The 15,154-nt window shown below is 44.3% G+C and overlaps 1 protein-coding gene across 1 annotated transcript in view; it reads left to right on the top strand.

The window, feature by feature from the left end:
- NOX3 (NADPH oxidase 3) overlaps nucleotides 1-15,154 on the top strand; it is a 159,179-nt gene that overhangs the window by 63,499 nt on the left and 80,526 nt on the right. The window contains exon 7 of the mRNA XM_075863737.1: nucleotides 10,439-10,584. Coding sequence (XP_075719852.1) covers nucleotides 10,439-10,584 — 146 coding nt within the window. The remainder of the gene's footprint in view (nucleotides 1-10,438; nucleotides 10,585-15,154) is intronic.

Here is a 15,154-nt window from a genome sequence, read left to right as displayed (position 1 = left end):
AGACTGTAGGCCTCGCAGAAATTCACTATTTCAAGCTGTTTTTCACTGAGGATTTTGTTAATGTAATGGCGGCCCAAACAAATTTATATGCCCAACAATTTTTAGCCCAAAACCCCACGTCATCATTTGCTAGGTGGACCCCCATAGAGGCAGCGGAGATGATGAAATTTTGGGGCCTTGTCCTACATATGGGCCTAGTAAAAAAACCAGAGATTAGGCAATACTGGAGTGCGGACATTTTATACAGCACCCCATTATACCGCATGGCAATGACCCGGGCATGATTTGAAATTATTCTGAAATTTTTGCATTATAATGATAATGCACAGTGCCTGCCCCGTGATGACCCCACATACGACCGCCTATTCAAAATCAGGCCAATGATTGATTATTTCTGCACCAAATTTCAGAAAGTGTACACCCCCGAAAAGAACATAGCAATAGACGAGTCCCTTGTACATTTTAAGGGGAGACTAAAATAACGTCAATACCTGCCAAGCAAGAGGGCGAATTATGGAATTAAAATGTACAAGCTGTGCGAGAGCAGCTCAGGGTACACCTACAGGTTTCGGGTTTATGAAGGGAAGGACACCAGGATAGAACCTCCAGAATGCCCCCCTGTCCTGGGAGTTAGTGGAAAAATAGTGTGGGACTTGATGCACCCACTGCTGGACCAGGGTTATCACCTTTACGTGGATAACTTCTATACCAGCATCCCACTATTTAAATGCCTCTCCACCAGAAGTACTGTAGCATGCGGCACCGTGCGCAAAATTCAGAGAGGCCTCTGTAAAAATCTGATTGGGCAACCCCTAAGAAAAGGAGAAAGCAGGGCACTACACAGCGATAACTTGTTGCTGGTCAAGTATAAGGACAAGAGGGACGTCCTTATGTTGACCACAATACACGGTAGTGGCAGCACCCCTGTCCCTGTCCGAGGTAGCACCACAATGACCCCCAAGCCAGACTGCATCCTCGGCTACAATAAGTACATGGGAGGTGTTGATCTCTCTGATCAAGTACTGAAGCCGTACAGTGCCATGCGTAAAACAAAGGCGTGGTACAAAAAGCTGGCCGTGCACGTGGTACAGATGGCATTGTATAACGTTTACGTGCTATACCGATGTGCAGGCCGGACAGGGATATTCCTTCAGTTTCATGAAGCGGTTATCAAGGCCCTTGTATTTGGGGACCAGGAAGGGGAGAGCCCCAGTACTTCTAGAAGCGATGGTCCACGTATTGTACCAGGGCAACACTTTCCTGGCGAAATCCTCTCCACTGGTAAAAAGGGAAGGAGCCAAAAAAGGTGTAAAGTGTGTTACAACAGAGGGAGAAGACGAGACACAACTTATCATTGTGAAACCTATCCCGACAAACCTGGCCTGTGCATAAAAGAGTGCTTCAAAGTTTATCACACATCCATGGATTTTAATTGAAACATTTTTTTAAATGCTCACTATACCCCTAGATAAATTCCTTGAGGGGTGTGGTTTCCAAAATGGGGTCACTTGTGGGGGGTTTCCACTGTTTTGACCCCTCAGGGGCTTTGCAAATGCGACATGGCCACCGCAAACCATTCCAGTTACATTTGAACTCCAAATGGTGTTCTTTCCCTTCTGAGCCCTGCCGTGTGTCCAAACAGCCGTTTATGACCACATGTGGGGTACTGTTTTACTCGGGACAAACTGCTCTACAAATGTTGTGGTACTTTTTCTCCTTTAGTCCTTATGGGAATGAAAAAAAAATTTGCTAAACCTACGTTTTATTGGTTAAAATTTACATTTTCATTTTCACGGCCTACTTCCAATAAATTCTGCAAAAAGCCTGTGGGGTCAAAATGCTCACTATACCCCTAGATAAATTCCTCGAGGGGTGTGGTTTCCAAAATGGGGTCACTTGTGGGGGGTTTCCACTGTTTTGTCCCCTCAGGGGCTTTGCAAATGCGACATGGCCTCCGCAAACCATTCCTGCTAAATTTGAGCTCCAAAAGCCAAATGGCGTTCCTTCCCTTCTAAGCCCTGCCGTGTGTCCAAACAGCAGTCTATGATCAAATGTGGGGTACTGTTTTACTCGGGACAAACTGCTCTACAAATGTTGTGGTACTTTTTCTCTTTTAGTCCTTGTGGAAATGAAAAAAATTAGCTAAACCTACGTTTTATTGGGAAAAATGTAGATTTTCATTTTCACATCCTACTTCCAATAATTTCTGCAAAAAACCTGTGGGGTCAAAATGCTCACTATACCCCTAGATAATTTCCTCAAGGGGTGTAGTTTCCAAAATGGGGTCACTTGTGGGGGGTTTCCACTGTTTTGTCCCCTCAGGGGCTTTGCAAATGCGACATGGCCTCCGCAAACCATTCCTGCTAAATTTGAGCTCCAAAAGCCAAATGGCGTTCCTTCCTTTCTAAGCCCTGCCGTGTGTCCAAACAGCAGTCTATGATCAAATGTGGGGTACTGTTTTACTCGGGACAAACTGCTCTACAAATGTTGTGGTACTTTTTCTCTTTTAGTCCTTGTGGAAATGAAAAAAAATTAGCTAAACCTACGTTTTATTGGGAAAAATGTAGATTTTCATTTTCACATCCTACTTCCAATAATTTCTGCAAAAAACCTGTGGGGTCAAAATGCTCACTATACCCCTAGATAATTTCCTCAAGGGGTGTAGTTTCCAAAATGGGGTCACTTGTGGGGGGTTTCCACTGTTTTGTCCCCTCAGGGGCTTTGCAAATGCGTCATGGCCTCCGCAAACCATTCCTGCTAAATTTGAGCTCCAAAAGCCAAATGGCGTTCCTTCCCTTCTAAGCCCTGCCGTGTGTCCAAACAGCAGTCTATGATCAAATGTGGGGTACTGTTTTACTCGGGACAAACTGCTCTACAAATGTTGTGGTACTTTTTCTCTTTTAGTCCTTGTGGAAATGAAAAAAATTAGCTAAACCTACGTTTTATTGGGAAAAATGTAGATTTTCATTTTCACATCCTACTTCCAATAATTTCTGCAAAAAACCTGTGGGGTCAAAATGCTCACTATACCCCTAGATAATTTCCTCAAGGGGTGTAGTTTCCAAAATGGGGTCACTTGTGGGCAGTTTCCACTGTTTTGGCACCGCAAGAGTCCTTCAAACCGGATATGGTGCCTAAAATATATTGTAATAAAAACAAGGCCCCAAAATCCTCTAGGTGCTCCTTTGCTTCGGAGGCCTGTGTTTCAGTCCTTAAGCATGCTAGGGCGACATGTGGGATATTTCTAAAAACTGCAGAATCTGGGCAATAAATATTGAGTTGCGTTTTTCTGGTAAAACTTTCTGTGTTACACAAAAAATGGATTCAAAATGAATTTCTGCAAAAAAAAACGAAATTTGTAAATTTCACCTCTATATTGCTTTCATTCCTGTGAAACGTCTAAAGGGTTAAAACACTTTCTGAATGCTGTTTTGAATACTTTGAGGGTGCAGTTTTTAAAATGGGGTGACTTTTTGGGTGTTTCTAATATATAAGGCCCTCAAAGCCACTTCAGAACTGAACTGGCCCCTGTAAAAATTGCCTTTTGAAATTTTCTTGAAAATGTGAGAAATTGCTGCTAAAGTTCTAAGCCTTGTAACGTCCTAGAAAAATAAAAGGATGTTCAAAAAACGATGCCAAACTAAAGTAGACACATGGGGGATGTTAATTAGCAACAATTTTGTGTGTTATAACTGCCTGTCTTACAAGCAGATACATTTAAATTGATAAAAATGCTATTTTTTGCAATTTTTCACTATATTTTGGTGTTTTTCACAATTAAATACTGAATGTATCGACCAAATTTTACCACTATCTTAAAGTCCAATGTGTCACGAGAAAACAATCTCAGAATCGCTTGGATAGGTACAAGCATTCCGACGTTATTACCACATAAAGTGAAACATGTCAGATTTGAAAAATGAGGCTCGGTCAGGAAGGTCAAAAGTAGCTAAAGAGGGAAGGGGTTAATGTAACATCTGGCCACACTAATAAACACCAAGGAAAAATGCAGAAAAAGCACTGTATAAATCCATGCATTTTTTTTAAAATGCAGTAATTACCCACACATTTTTACAAAGCATTTCAGCTGTAACCTGGTTTTCAATTTAAGGGTATGTTCAATGGCAGTGTTTTCAGGCCATTTTCAGGGTGTAAGGCCTCATGCACACTTCAGTTTTTTCCTTCAGGGTGCTTTCCGTTTTTGTCACTGATAGCACCCTGAACCCATTAATTTCAATGGGGCCATGCACACTTCAGTTTTTTTGACGGTCCGTTGCTCCGTTCCGTTCTAAAGTAGAGCATGTCCTACTTTGGTCCGAGAATCCGTGACCGTGAGGCCCATGCAAGTCAATGAGGCCGTCAAAAAAACTGAAGGCACACGGAAGGCATCCGTGTGCCGTCCGTGTGTGACGGAGCCGTTGCCTAGCAACCGCCGGGCGGGCAGAAAAACATTAGAAAAATATTACACTAATCGGCAGCCACTTGTCTCTATCAATAACTGATCGGGAAAAGAGGCTGCTGATTAAAAATAAAATAAAAAGCCTTTCATACATACCCGGTCGTTGTCTTGGTGACGAGTCCCTCTTCTTCCTCCAGTCCGACCTTCTTTTGTGACGCGGCAGCCTGTGATTGGCTGCCGAGGCCGCGGCAGCCTGTGATTGGCTGCAGCGGCGACATGGATTGAACGACAGGAGGAATGTAAGTATGAACTTATTTTTATTATTACATTAAAATTGTATTTTCCGCGCGCCGAGCATGGTACGGTCACCCTGGACAGTACCATGCTCGGCGCACGGAAACGGAAACACGGAGTGCACACGGGAGTCCACAAGGACACCACACGGCCGCTAAAACGGGTTCATGGACCCGTCAAAAGTGGCCGTGAAAACGGTGACGTAAGTGTGCACGAGGCCTAAACGCCTCGAAAAACGCCTGGAAAAATTTAATTCATCTGCCCATTGATTTCAATGGGAAAAATTGTGTTTGAAAAACCGGCTCCATCAAAAGAAGTGCATGTTACTTCTTGAGTCGTTTTTGGAGCCGTTTTTTATTGTGTCAATAGAAAAACAGCTCCAAAAACGGCCGCAAAAAAACGCATCAAAAAACGTTTGATGCTTAAAAAATTGCTGAAAATCAGAGGCTGTTTTCCCTTGAAAACAGCTCCGTATTTTACAGCCATTTTTAGTTTTGCGTGTGAACATACCCTCAGCGTCATAGACTTACAGCTGAAACGCTTTGTAAAATTGCGTGGATAATTAGAGCAATATAAAAAAAACGCATGCTTTTTTAATGTCTTTTTGGAAGCGTTCCAAAAACGCAAAAAAAGAAAGCAGAATGGGAACCCAGCCTAAGTGCCATAGTGTTTCAGTCTTATCAGGCTATCTTTTATTCCAAGTATGTAATGTATAAACTATGAGGTATATATTGAACGAATTACATATTAAAGCTTATCTCTTAATATTAAAATAAAGATTTGAGTGAAAATAATCAATTCTGAAAAGAAAACATCTTGCAGTAAGGAGCTCAAAAAGTCTTATATTATACTGTTAAAAGTACCCACTGCTGCTTTTCAAGCATTGTTTCATATAAGCGGCTTCTACTGAGCTTAAAATATACAAAGCCTACTTTATTAGCATCAGCCATTATCTTGCTGCGTCAATAACAGGTTTTTTTTAATAGAGGTTAGCAACCTTGAAAGAAGTGCATTTAGATCTATGTTTACATGCCAACCTTTAATTTCTCCTCGGTTCTCACACTACTTCAAATGCGAGCTTTAATTGCTAAAATTGGAAAGGATGTAATTAGAGGCTGTTGGAGTCGGAGCATGTTGAAAGAGGAATACACAACAATGTTATCTGTAATCAAGAGCACAATTGAAAATCCACTCCAGGGATCTGTGCTTATGCTGCCTTCTCGTCTTCACACATGCCTGTGTATAATGAATACAGCTTCGCTGTCAGCATCCCATTATTAAAGCATCCTAGCAGACATACATCAACATTTCTCATTTTCACACTTGCCTGGGTTAATTAATATAAGTTCCCTTCAGATACATCTTTCACATAACGGGATGTTTTGCGGTGCTAAATCTTGTATATGAAAGAAATTAAGCGAGAATTGTCTGTCAGGCACCACATAACTGTTCTCACACTTGTTTCATCTGCTGGAGTAGGTGCCATGAACATTATGATGCACATAATTAAAGAATTTCTTATTTTAAGCACAAATTGTTTTATATAAAATCAGTTATGTATATGGAATGGAAACAAATTACCTCTATAGCGGAATATCATGATCATGTTAGCAGATTTATTTTTCATTTTACAGTAAGGGGTGTACACATTTCTAAGTACAGCATATTGCCAATAGGGGTTGCAGTCAGAAACCGGTTCCTATGTCTGTGGATGCACAAGTTTCTGGCAATGAAAGGCTCTATTCACATGACAGAGTCCGGGTGTTGGCCAAAAAAACTGCCATTTTGGTAAATTTTTCTTCGCTGTTTTGTTTCCGTTCCTTTTCCTTTCCAGGCCGTTTAGCATCCTTTTTTCACTGTACATTTTAAAAACTGAGGAATTTCATTCGTCAATTTTTTGGGTCCCAACCAACTAAAAACACCCACAGGAAGGTCACAAGATCGCCCAGTCACCATTTTCTCTTGCTTTCAGAGTATAGAGAGCTTTGCCTGATCCCTCAGGTTCTTTGCATTGGTTTCTGGCTTTTTCTCTGCTATTTTTTACTTTCTATCATGTCCTCACAACCAATGAACCGTGTACTGCAGCTTTCTCGGCAATTCAGACTTTCTCAGCCGATTTCTCTGCAATTCGGACGGCAATCACATATGTTGATGCCCTCTGTAGATAGTGCCACAGTGCCCCCTGTAGATAGTGCCCCAGTGCCCCCTGTAGATACTGCTACACAGCCCTCTGTAGATAGTGCCACACAGTTCCCTTGTATGTAGTGCCACACAGCCCCCTTGTAGGTAGTGCCACACAGCCCCCTGTTGATATCACCCCTGTAGATGGCACCCCCTGTAGATAGCGCTGCTGTAGCTCCCAGTAGGAGCGGAATCCCTCGGACCGGGGATTCCGCTTCAGGATTTTCCCCTGATGTCGCTGTCCATATATGGATAGTGACATCAGGGGCTCCTCCTGGAGAAGAATCCATGGCCAAAGTAGCGGCAACGCTGTTTGCCAGGGATTCCGCTTCAGGAGTTGCCCCTGGTGTCACTGTCCGTATATTGATAGTGATGTCAGGGGCTCTATCTAGGAGTGGAATACCCGGCCAGAGGGATTCCACTCCTATAGGGAGCTACAGTGGTGCTATCTACAGGGGGGCTGTCATCTACGGGGGGTGCTATCTACAAGGGGGCTGTGACACTAACTACAGCAAAAAAATATCCCCCTCCTCACATGCACTTCACACTGTGGGGAGAAGGTGAGAGGGAGTGGCAGAAAGCACGGCCGTCACTCAGATCACTTCACATCATAATAGGGAATGCTCCATTTTTTGATGGCCCAGTTTACCGGGCCATCAAAAAATCGAGCGTGTAAATAGCCCTATTTGGGGTCTATTGATTTTACTGCAGCCGTGTGACTCAGCTGACTATCCCTGCCATGTGAATCGCGCCTAAGACAATAGCAACAATATTAGCTGGCAACACGGAGGCACAATTATATGCGTACTCAGTACATTATATACAAGGTTACTTAACTTTTATTATATAGTTATACTGGATATATATATATATATATCTTGCAGAATGTACCATTGTCAGATAAAGGTATTTGTTGACCATTAGATTACACTTGTCATTAGTGGACTTCCCAAGGGCCAGATACTCTGTGTAATTTCCGACCAGATTTTCCTTGAGAAATTCCGCAGCATAATTGCCCTGTGATCTGCAGATGAACGAGCAAACGCGCGTTCATCTGCTGATCGTATCGTTATAAAAATGTTAATATTATTGTTGTCAGCAGCACATCTCCCTGAGTAAACGGAGACGTGCTGCCGACATGTTAATAACGTATCGGGTCGAGTGATTGGAGTAATGACCGCTCGTCCCCATACATATCTCCTTGTGACTGGAGCAAACGAGTGCTGATCAACGAGCTGTGTCGTTGATCGGCGCTCGCTGCACTAGCCAAAATCATCTGATGTAATAGAGTCTTTAGGCAAGAAATCCGCTAATTGGTATATACTTGCTCCTTGCTCCATGCACTAATACAATATGGATTCTGATAATTAAGAAAAGATAATAGACAAGTTATATTAGGAGCACTGCTAGCCGACAGCAAAAGTGCTTATCTGGAACTGCCCTAATTGTTTTAGGCCAATATCTCTCCCGTGCAGACAAAATAGTGCTGTTGCATATAACTTCACAGAGGAGAATTTGCATCTCTTATGGTCACAAACCATTTAGCATATATTACCTTCATATGTTAATTTAATTTACAATTAATTTAAAGTTGTATTATTATATGAACAGTCTAAATTGCATTATTAAATATTTCTCGCAATCACCTCAGCTCCTTAAAATGGAAAGAAAAATATTAAATTATTTAGGGTATGTTCCCACTGGCCAGATAAACTGCAGATTTTATCAACGAAAATCGACAGCAAATAGTGCTCATTTTTACTGCGCAAAACATTGTGGATTTTCCACAGCGGTTTTACAAGCAGATTTAGTGTGAGGCTGGGTTCACACGACCTATTTTCAGACGTAAACGAGGCGTATTATGCCTCGTTTTACGTCTGAAAATAGGGCTACAATACGTCGGCAAACATCTGCCCATTCATTTGAATGGGTTTGCCGACGTATTGTGCAGACGACCTGTAATTTACGCGTCGTTGTTTGACACTAGTCAAACGACGACGCGTAAATTGACTGCCTCGGCAAAGAAGTGCAGGGCACTTCTTTGCAACGTAATTTGAGCCGTTCTTCATTGAACTCAATGAAGAGCAGCTCAAGATATACGAGCGTCACAGACGCCTCGTATATTACGAGGAGGAGCATTTACGGCTGAAATGACGCAGCTGTTTTCTTCTGAAAACAGGCTGTCATTTCAGCCGTAAAAGCCAGCTAGCGTGTGAACATACCCTGAAGCATAGTGAGAAGCATTGATTGTGGAAGACTTTATTAGCAGCTGTGAATTTACTGTGGTTTTAACTGCAGAATTGCATCAAAATGCTGTAAAAACCGCAACAAAATACAAATTGTGATTTTTTTTACAACGGATGTTATGCTCCCCATAATAGTTTTTGGGGAAAAAACGCACCAACTCCACTCCGAATCCATAGCCTAAATTAACATGCTGCGGATAATAAAGTTGCACTGCAGCTGAATTTGCACACAACTTATGTGCAGATTTCAGCCGCAGCATGGGGCATGAGATTTGTTACGATTTTATCCACTTTGCTGCTACAGTAAATGCTGTGCATTTTCCCCACTTTAATCCTTTGCGAAAAATCTGCAGTGTATGCGACCTGTGGGAACATACCTTTAAAGTTTTGTCTAACGGTAGAAAGTATTAAAAAAAGCAATACTGTGGGTGAGATTTACTCAAATGCCAGCCTACGTATAAAAGAGGCTGGAGTAAATTGCGCATGCAGAGCCGCATGCCGCATCTTAAGTCGCAGAGATTTTGCGCAATTTGCCACTTTTATACGCTAAAAAACTGGCGTAGAGTGCTTAATAAATTCCCCTTAATGCTTCTTACTATATTGAGATGTGGTTTGATCAATTGATGATGTCTGTTGTAACAAAATATCTGCAACATTAATTTGTCATGTTATATTATGTCATTTCCTTCTCTACTCTCTTGAAAAATGTGACCTACTTAAAGAGACTTCACAAAGGAATTGACTTAAGAATGATGGTAAAATTCTACCTAATTGAAGTAATGCATTTCCTTCTCAACATAGCAATCCCCTTGGAGCTATTTTAATTCTTGTCGTCCCAAGGAAAATTATAATTTCAAGGGCAGCAGGTGGCAGAGAAGCCGGCTGCACTGCCAACAAGAAGACGTGATCAGAGGAGATTTTTCCAGTATTGGAAAAGGCCACATCCTTCAAGTAGTGCAGGAAGCTGTTCTACCACTTTTATGATGCTAGGTGTTTTCTGCAGTTCTGTACGTAAAGAAGAATGCTCATTATGTCTTTTTTTCCATCACTTTCCATTCAGTTACAGTTTTATCTGGAACAGAGGAATTTCTTTAGAATTTTTATATCACTAATTTTAAATTCATTTTATTTATTTTGATATATAACATCCTAAAAACCCACTATAAATCTCTATTTATCAGCTATAATCAAAATGGATGGAGGAAGCAATGTTTGTTTTCGTTTTGTGTGGCATCAAACTTTGACGAACCATATTACATCTCAGTGTCTATTATAATTTTGATATATGATTTATGATTTCTATTAACATTTTTTGCAGCAATCCACATTATCGCGCATTTTATTAATATAGAACGCTACCATATGAGTCAGACAGTAGAGGCTGGGGAGCTATGTAACATACTAGGAAATATTGGGAACCACTCGAATGAAAACTACTTAAATCCAATTAGAAGCTACAATATGGTAAGTTCTTTTTGCCTCACATATTTCTGATACGGCAAATGGTTGCTTGCTAATAAAACTACTTGTAATAACTTGAGGGCCATAATATAGAGTATAAACAGTAAAATAATCCTTGGTATTAAAGAAACCGTTTAGGGCCCAGTGCAGGGCCTGGGGGGATGATGCATGATACAGCGATTTAAAGAATATCAAAAAGAATTTCTGTCATACACTTTCCCCTCAGGTCTTGCACTAGGCATAATTCTATTTTGCCTGGAGTGTTTCTTTAAAAGGAGTGAGGTTAAAATTATGTATTTTTGGAATGTTGGTGAAATCATATTTTTAGAATGTTAGATATTGTTCTTGAATAGGTAGTTCAGTATGAATGTTTTATGCTGTAGGCTGTCACGGACACAGGGTATGTGGACCCACTAGGCCGCTCCGCCGTAGCGGGGAGGCAGCTGACCAGGTCACAGTCTATGCGAAAGTCAATGGCAGACAGTAATGCTTGGGTACCTGAAATAGTCCTGACGGTGGCTGTGGCTACAGCACGGATGGAGGCTGTTGCGGCAGGTGGCGCCAGACGTGGCTGGCAGTATACGATAAAGCAGAAGACACTGGACGTGGCAGACGACACTGGACGTGGCAGACAACACTGGATGTGGCAGAAGACACTGGACGTGGCAAACGACACTGGATGGGGCAGAAGACACGACTCCAACGCTGGTAGGCACAGGAACTGGAACAATACGGATTACAGGAACGTGTAACAGGGCACGGGTAACAGCAGGAACGGGAAACACTAAGGGACCATTTGCGAGACAGACTGGGATAGACTAACAATGCTCAGGCAAGGATTAGAAGGCCTGGGGCCTTCTTATAGACCAGGAAATCGTGGCAGTTGATGATGATGACGACTTCCTATTTGCGCTTGCTGGCCCTTTAAGGCCGGGTGCGAGCGTGCGCGCGCACCCTACGGGACACAGCCGAATGGAGCGGAAGTGAGCGCTGGTGTCTCCTAGGAGGGAGACAGGGACAAGCGCTCACGGATCCATGGCTGCGGGCGTCGGGAGGTGAGTAAACCGGACGGCCCGCTGCCATGGACGCTACAGTATCCCCCCTCTTACGCCCCCTCTTCTTGGGGCCAGAGCGAGAGAGGAATTTTTTAATAAGAGCAGGAGCGCTGAGGTTCTCTTCTGGCTCCCAGGACATCTCCTCAGGACCAAACCCTCTCCAGTCCACCAATTGGAAAGTCCTTCCTCCTACCCTTTTGCAGTCCAGGATCTCTTTTACCTCGAATACATCAGAAGGACCGCTGGGGGCAACTGTGGAACTAGAAGTCTTGCTGTAGTGGTTCAGGACCACTGGTTTCAGGTGGGACACATGGAAGGAGTTAGGGATTCTGAGGGTAGGAGGCAGCCGCAGTTTATAGGAGACAGGGTTGATCTTTTGCAGAATCTCGAAAGGACCAAGGAACCAGGGGGCGAACTTGTAAGGGTACCTTCAAGCGAATGTTCCGAGAGGACAGCCAGACTTTAGTCCCCGGAATATACTGAGGCGGCTCTCTTCTCTTAGTATCTGCCTTTCGCTTCATGCGATCTACTGCCAGCAAAATAGAGGACTGGGTCTGTTGCCAGATTTGCAGGAAGTCCCCATATGCAGAGTCAGCAGCGGGTACCTGAGATGAAGTCGACACAGGAAGAGGGACTCTGGGATGTTGACTGTACACGATGTGAAACGGAGTGGAAGTGGTGGACTCACTTGTGTGGTTGTTGTATGAAAACTCGGCCCATGGAAGAAGCTGTACCCAGTTATCGTGCTGTGAAGAGATGAAGTGGCGGAGATAATTTTACATGATCTGGTTGATCCTCTCAACTTGCCCATTGGATTGGGGGTGATAGGCAGAGGAAAAGTCCAAACTCACATCCAGGAGTTTACAGAGGGCTCCCCAGAACTTAGAGGTAAACTGAACCCCCCGGTCGGACACAATGTGAAGAGGCAAGCCATGCAAGCGAAAGATGTGCTGAATGAAGAGACTCACCAGTCGGGGAGCAGAAGGTAGGCCGGTCACCGGGATAAATTGTGCCATCTTAGAGAACCAGTCCACCACCACCCAGATTTTGTTGCATCCTGCTGAGGGAGGAAGGTCTGTGACGACGTCCATTGCGATGTGCTGCCAGGGGGCACTGGGTACAGGCAGAGGTTGAAGCAGGCCGGCAGGCTTGGAGTGAGACACTTTGTTAGAGGCACACACAGAGCAAGCGGAGACAAAGTCCAGAACATCTTTAGGTAGCGTGGGCCACCAGAAGTGACGGGCAATCAGGTCTTGGGTTTTACGGACACCAGCGTGCCCAGCTAGTTTAGAACTGTGTCCCCAGCGGAGAATTCTTCTTCTGTCTGCCAACCGAACAAAAGTCCTCCCCGGAGGGATATCTCTAAGCTGCAGAGGATTAGCGGTAACAACGCAGGATGGGTCTATGATAGTCTGAAGGGACTCCAACGTGTCTTCCATCTCAAATGATCTGGACAGGGCATCGGCCCTCACATTCTTGTCAGCGGGACGCTAGTGGAGCAGAAATTGGAAACGGGTGAAGAACAGCGACTACCTGGCTTGACGGGGATTTAGTCTTTGAGCGGACTGAAGGTAGGTGAGGTTCTTGTGGTCGGTGAAGATCAGGATGGGGTAAGCAGGGCCCTCCAGAAGATGTCTCCACTTCTCCAGGGCCAATTTGATAGCCAATAGCTCCCGATCTCCAATGGAGTAATTGCGCTCAGCAGAAGAAAACAGTCTTGAGTAGTAGCCACATACCACTGCCTTTCCTTTGGAGCTCCTCTGGAACAGAAGTGCACCTGCACCAACAGAGGAGGCGTCCACTTCTAGTGAGAACTGCCGAGACACGTCAGGGTGATGGAGGATTGAAGCTGAAGTGAAGGCTTTCTTGAGGCTAATGAATGCGGACTCTGCCTCTGGAGTCCACACCTTGGCGTTCACACCCTTCTTGGTAAGGGTAGAGATGGGAGCCGTCAGAGAAGAAAAGTTCGGAATAAACTGCCGGTAGAAATTGGCGAATCCCAGGAACCGTTGTATGGCCCTTAGGCCTTGAGGATGTGGCCATTCCAGGACAGACTTTAGTTTCTCAGGGTCCATCTTAAGGCCTTGATCCGAGATGACGTAGCCCAGGAAGGGCAAAGACCTCTTTTCAAAGGTGCACTTTTCCAGCTTGGCATACAAGCAATTCTCTCTTAGTCGCAGAAGAACTTGACGAACATGCCTCCGATGGGTCATCAAATCTGGGGAGAAAATTAAAATATCATTGAGATAAACTACAACACACATATAGAGGAGATCTCGGAAGATATCATTATCGAACTCCTGAAACTGCGGGAGCATTACACAGTCTTAAGGGCATCACTAGGTATTCGTAGTGCCCATCACGGGTGTTAAATGCCGTCTTCCATTCGTCACCCCGGCGAATCCGGATTAGATTATAAGCCCCCCGCAGATCTAGCTTAGAAAATGTTTGGGCTCCTCATATGCGATCGAAGATTGAGACCACGGTAGTCAATGCAGGGTCGAAGAGATCCATCTCTCTTTTTAACGAAGAAGAAGCCTGCCCCGGCCGGGGAGGAAGATTTTATAATAAAACCCCTCTCCAAGTTCTCCTTGATATAGGCTGACATCGATAAAGTCTCTGGCAAGGAGAGAGAGGATATACTCGTCCACGGGGAAGAGAAGCATTGGGGACCAATTCAATGGGACAGTCATAATTCCGATGAGGAGGCAACGTCTCAGCCTGCAAAAGACATCCGCAAAACTGGCATACTGAGATGGTAGACCGGAAAGTGACTGAGGCAGAGGGGGCACAACTGGACGGACTTGTGACAGGCAATGGCTATGGCATCTGGAACCCCATTGAAGAACCTCTCCAGAATTCCAGTCAAGTGTCGGGGCGTGTAGACGGAGCCATGGTAGACACAGCAGGATAGGATTGATAGCCTTGGGTAGTACCAGGAAGGTGATCTGTTCAGAGTGAATAGCTCCGACCCGTAGAGTCAACGGCTCTGTGATGAGCATGATCGGATCAGGCAATGGTAGACCATTCACGGAGGCAACAGCCAGGGGTCTCTCCAGACGGACTGTGGGTAGACGAACACGATCCACTAGATCCTGCTGGATGAAATTGGCAGCCGCTCCAGAGTCAAGATAGGCGGAGGAAGGATGTGATGTCTCTCCGGTTACGATGTCCACAGGAATCGATAATCTGGAAGAGGTTTTAAGGTTTGGAAACGTTCCACCTAGAGTTACCTCTCCAATCTACCCTAGGTACTGGAGTTTCCCAGTTTCTGTGGGCATTGGCGCACAAAATGACCCTTGAGGCCACAATACATACATAGTCCAGAGGAGCGTCTGCGCTGCTTCTCATGTTCAGATAACCGGACTCTGTCTACCTGCATGGGTTCTTCAGGTAGCGCACTAGGAGTGGACAATAGTGGTCTCTGGACTGATGGTGCTGGTCTGTGGACCCGGCTCTCCTGTCGAACCTCTTGAGAGCGCTCCCGGATTCTCATATCAACCCGGGTGGCTAACAGG

Source organism: Rhinoderma darwinii, chromosome 4, assembly GCF_050947455.1.
Source record: "Rhinoderma darwinii isolate aRhiDar2 chromosome 4, aRhiDar2.hap1, whole genome shotgun sequence".
Classification (NCBI taxonomy): Eukaryota; Metazoa; Chordata; class Amphibia; order Anura; family Rhinodermatidae; genus Rhinoderma; species Rhinoderma darwinii.
Note: the sequence above shows the minus strand (reverse complement) of the source record. Positions and strands in the feature narration are given on the sequence as shown.